We start from the raw sequence: 2,889 nt of genomic DNA on the forward strand, positions 1-2,889 counted from the left end.
CTATTAATATATATTATTAAGATAATTAATTATTCTTTTTATGAATCCTGTAATACCCATCCATGTCTTTCAGAAGGAGCTAGAGAATCTCGGGTAGTACTACTCTGCAGGCGTGCTCCAAATGGGTTGCCGTTAGTACCGACGAACCATTCTATGACTCCTAGTGGTGACTCGTCTTTTACTCAGCTACAGGCATACTCGGACAAGCCATTGCAGAGGACATTGCAAGATACTTGGGAAGAAACGGCCCGTCTAAATCGAGACTGAACTTTAGGGTTTAGAGATCCACTGTGCATGACATCAGAAACCCATCATCAGAGACTGATACTGATGTTTCCGGCCTGTATCTCCCATTTTATACTGAGGTTACATTTGATGATCATTCTTTTGAACCAATAATCTATAATACAATGGGCAAAAGGTTCAGATAGCATAATGAGATTTAGAAAGTAGTGATTCATAGACTATCCTAGCAAATGCTTACAGGGTTGATTGTGAAATAAATATAGAGAGAATATTTGCGCGTCACAAATTCGGGTTATAATAGACTAACTGGGAGAAGATTAGTATATACTATCTCTGGTCCTTTGATTTGGAGTCCTTTTGAATCAAGGGTACTACACAAAGAAACGTGCATAAATCTGTCTTCGAAAAGCTTTTTGGCCTAAGTCAAAAAACACTGTTAGTTAAATACTCGATCTTCCGCCTTCTACTATTTCAATAAGCTAAACCACCATACTCCAAATGAACAGATGCCTGACGCTTATGGAACCATTTCACCGGGACCCGCACACTTATATACAGGGGACTTCAGAGTGAAGGGTAATTCTTACACCTTGCAAATGGATATGGGTTACCCTCCAGAGCTCTCGTGCTCTAACGCCAAGCTCACGTACGATTCTATCGACCAATTGGCAGGCAGTAAGGAAATCCAGGGGAGGTTTGTTAAGGATGATGAACTGGAGCTCAATATATATGGCCGCACTGGGAATGATATTACCATTACAGGCTCTTTGGATAATCCAGTTTCAGAAGAACTAGAAGAAGAAAAAGAAGAAGGACTGATTGGACACGGAGACTGGTCTCATAAAACGTGGACTGATTGAGAGATTATTGTGTTATATATATAGTAGGTAGTTTATGATTTGATTTCTCGTTTGGATTATTGCTGGAAGAATCAGTCTACAACTTGTCTCTGCTAAAGGTAGCAATTAGGGGGTTCGACCTTCCCTAAATCATAATTCATCACCCCCTATTGCTTGAAGGCTCTTCGTATACAATAATGAAGGGGACGAAAAAAACAATTCCAAAAGAAATTGGCTGGTCCAGATCGAAACCGCACTTTATGGTTTGAGGTCAACCGTGCATTACATCAGATAGTCATGAAGGACTGATGTTTTCGGACAGTATCTCCGGTTTTCGATATAAAGCTACAGTCGATGATGATTCAAATAAAAGTTAATCATCTGTATATGTTGGTCTCATGGTCCAGAAAGGTCAAATAGCGTAGAGATATTGAAAAGTGGTGATTCATGGATTGTCCAAGCAAATACGTAAACAGTCATTATGATTAATATAGGAACGATATTGGCCGTCATTGTTCAGTTATAATAGACTGACTGGAAAGAAATATATATAGAAATATATCCTCTAATCCTTTGACTGAAATTTCTCTGAGCCGGCAACATTTGGAACTGAAAACTGCATACTACATCAAGTTATACAAGACCTCAACAACCACTATATAACAATGTAAGATTACATCGTCTTCTGCCTTCTACTAATTCAACGAGCTAAACTCCCCTACTTGTACAGATGCCTGACGCTTACGGAACCATTGTGCCCTCCCGTCAAGGCGGTTATTACAGAGGAAACTTTCAGGTGAATGGTACACCGTACAGCTTGGACCTGCAACTGAATACCACATCGGAATTCTCGTGCTCTAACGCCAAGCTCACATACGACTCTGTCAACCAACTGGCAGGCAGCAAGGGGATCAATGATGGTCATGTTAAGGATGATGATATGGAAATCAAAATAGATGCCGGATCTGGTAAACAGGCTACTATTACAGGCTCTCTGGACTATCCAGTTGCGGGAGCAACATTAATTGGCCAGGGAACCTGGTCTCATTATGTTGATTGGGATTCGGATTGACTGAGACGTTCTTTTTAGTTAGTTAGTAGTATTGGTTGTTTTGTGATTTATCCTTTTGTGATTCAGTATCTTTTGTAATTCATTACCACTGGAAGACTCTTGTCTACAATATATGCTTAAAAGGGTAATTAAAATTTTGATCTGCACCATCAAACTTTACTATAGCTTTTATTTGTAAGGCTAATAGTATGCTTTTAAGTAATTGATCAAAGTTTAGACAGGCAAACAGCCCATCCAGACACAATCAAGCAGCGTAGCGTGTACCTGACGGCCTAGACAAGAACAGACTACATACCAGTATATAGTATTTCACCAACCTTTGGAATAGGGATCTATAGAAAGCTAGATAATACACTACAAAAGCTCATAGATATTTTTTTTCCCATGGCATGAGCCTCGTCTACGAAGTAAGTAACTGCTTTATCAGAGTCAACAGTAGTCTAGGGCAACCCAGATACATTCTAAATTAGTAGTTACATATCTAGCCGATGAATCAGGTCAAGGGATCATATATGCTATGATCTAGGGGGTGGCTAAAGAGCTGAAAATAGTAAGTTAGTAATCATCTTTACATAGGGGCCCGAAGGGCTGTGTATACTAGTAAGAAAATACCAATTTCATCCAGATTCGACTCTGTCAACAGATATAAGAGATAGAGATGATATATTATTATAGTCTGCTATCTGTGACGGCAGGTGACGTCCCAGGGTCACGTGATCTCTATTTATTTGT

The 2,889-nt window shown here is 39.5% G+C and overlaps 2 protein-coding genes across 2 annotated transcripts; both read left to right on the forward strand.

Moving 5' to 3' along the window:
- Positions 1-653: 653 nt before the first annotated feature.
- On the forward strand, positions 654-1,168 carry ASPBRDRAFT_70344 (uncharacterized protein). Its single transcript, XM_067629071.1, has 2 exons — positions 654-681; positions 753-1,168. Exon 2 carries the CDS (start codon positions 753-755, stop codon positions 1,104-1,106), a length of 354 nt encoding a protein of 117 aa, XP_067472714.1. The 5' UTR covers positions 654-681; the 3' UTR covers positions 1,107-1,168.
- Positions 1,169-1,683: 515 nt separating this feature from the next.
- Positions 1,684-2,162, forward strand: ASPBRDRAFT_212095 (uncharacterized protein). Its single transcript, XM_067621955.1, has 2 exons — positions 1,684-1,752; positions 1,816-2,162. The coding sequence occupies exon 2, from the start codon at positions 1,816-1,818 to the stop codon at positions 2,155-2,157; it is 342 nt and encodes a 113-aa protein (XP_067472715.1). The 5' UTR covers positions 1,684-1,752; the 3' UTR covers positions 2,158-2,162.
- The last annotated feature ends 727 nt before the right edge of the window (positions 2,163-2,889 follow it).

The sequence above is a fragment of the Aspergillus brasiliensis genome, assembly GCF_001889945.1.
Source record: "Aspergillus brasiliensis CBS 101740 unplaced genomic scaffold ASPBRscaffold_61, whole genome shotgun sequence".
In the NCBI taxonomy this organism is placed as follows: Eukaryota; Fungi; Ascomycota; class Eurotiomycetes; order Eurotiales; family Aspergillaceae; genus Aspergillus; species Aspergillus brasiliensis.

Bases quoted from the DNA above. Each gene is read 5' to 3' on its own strand.
- ASPBRDRAFT_212095 (XM_067621955.1), top strand. From the start codon at position 1,816: ATGCCTGACGCTTACGGAACCATTGTGCCCTCCCGTCAAGGCGGTTAT.
- ASPBRDRAFT_70344 (XM_067629071.1), top strand. From the start codon at position 753: ATGCCTGACGCTTATGGAACCATTTCACCGGGACCCGCACACTTATAT.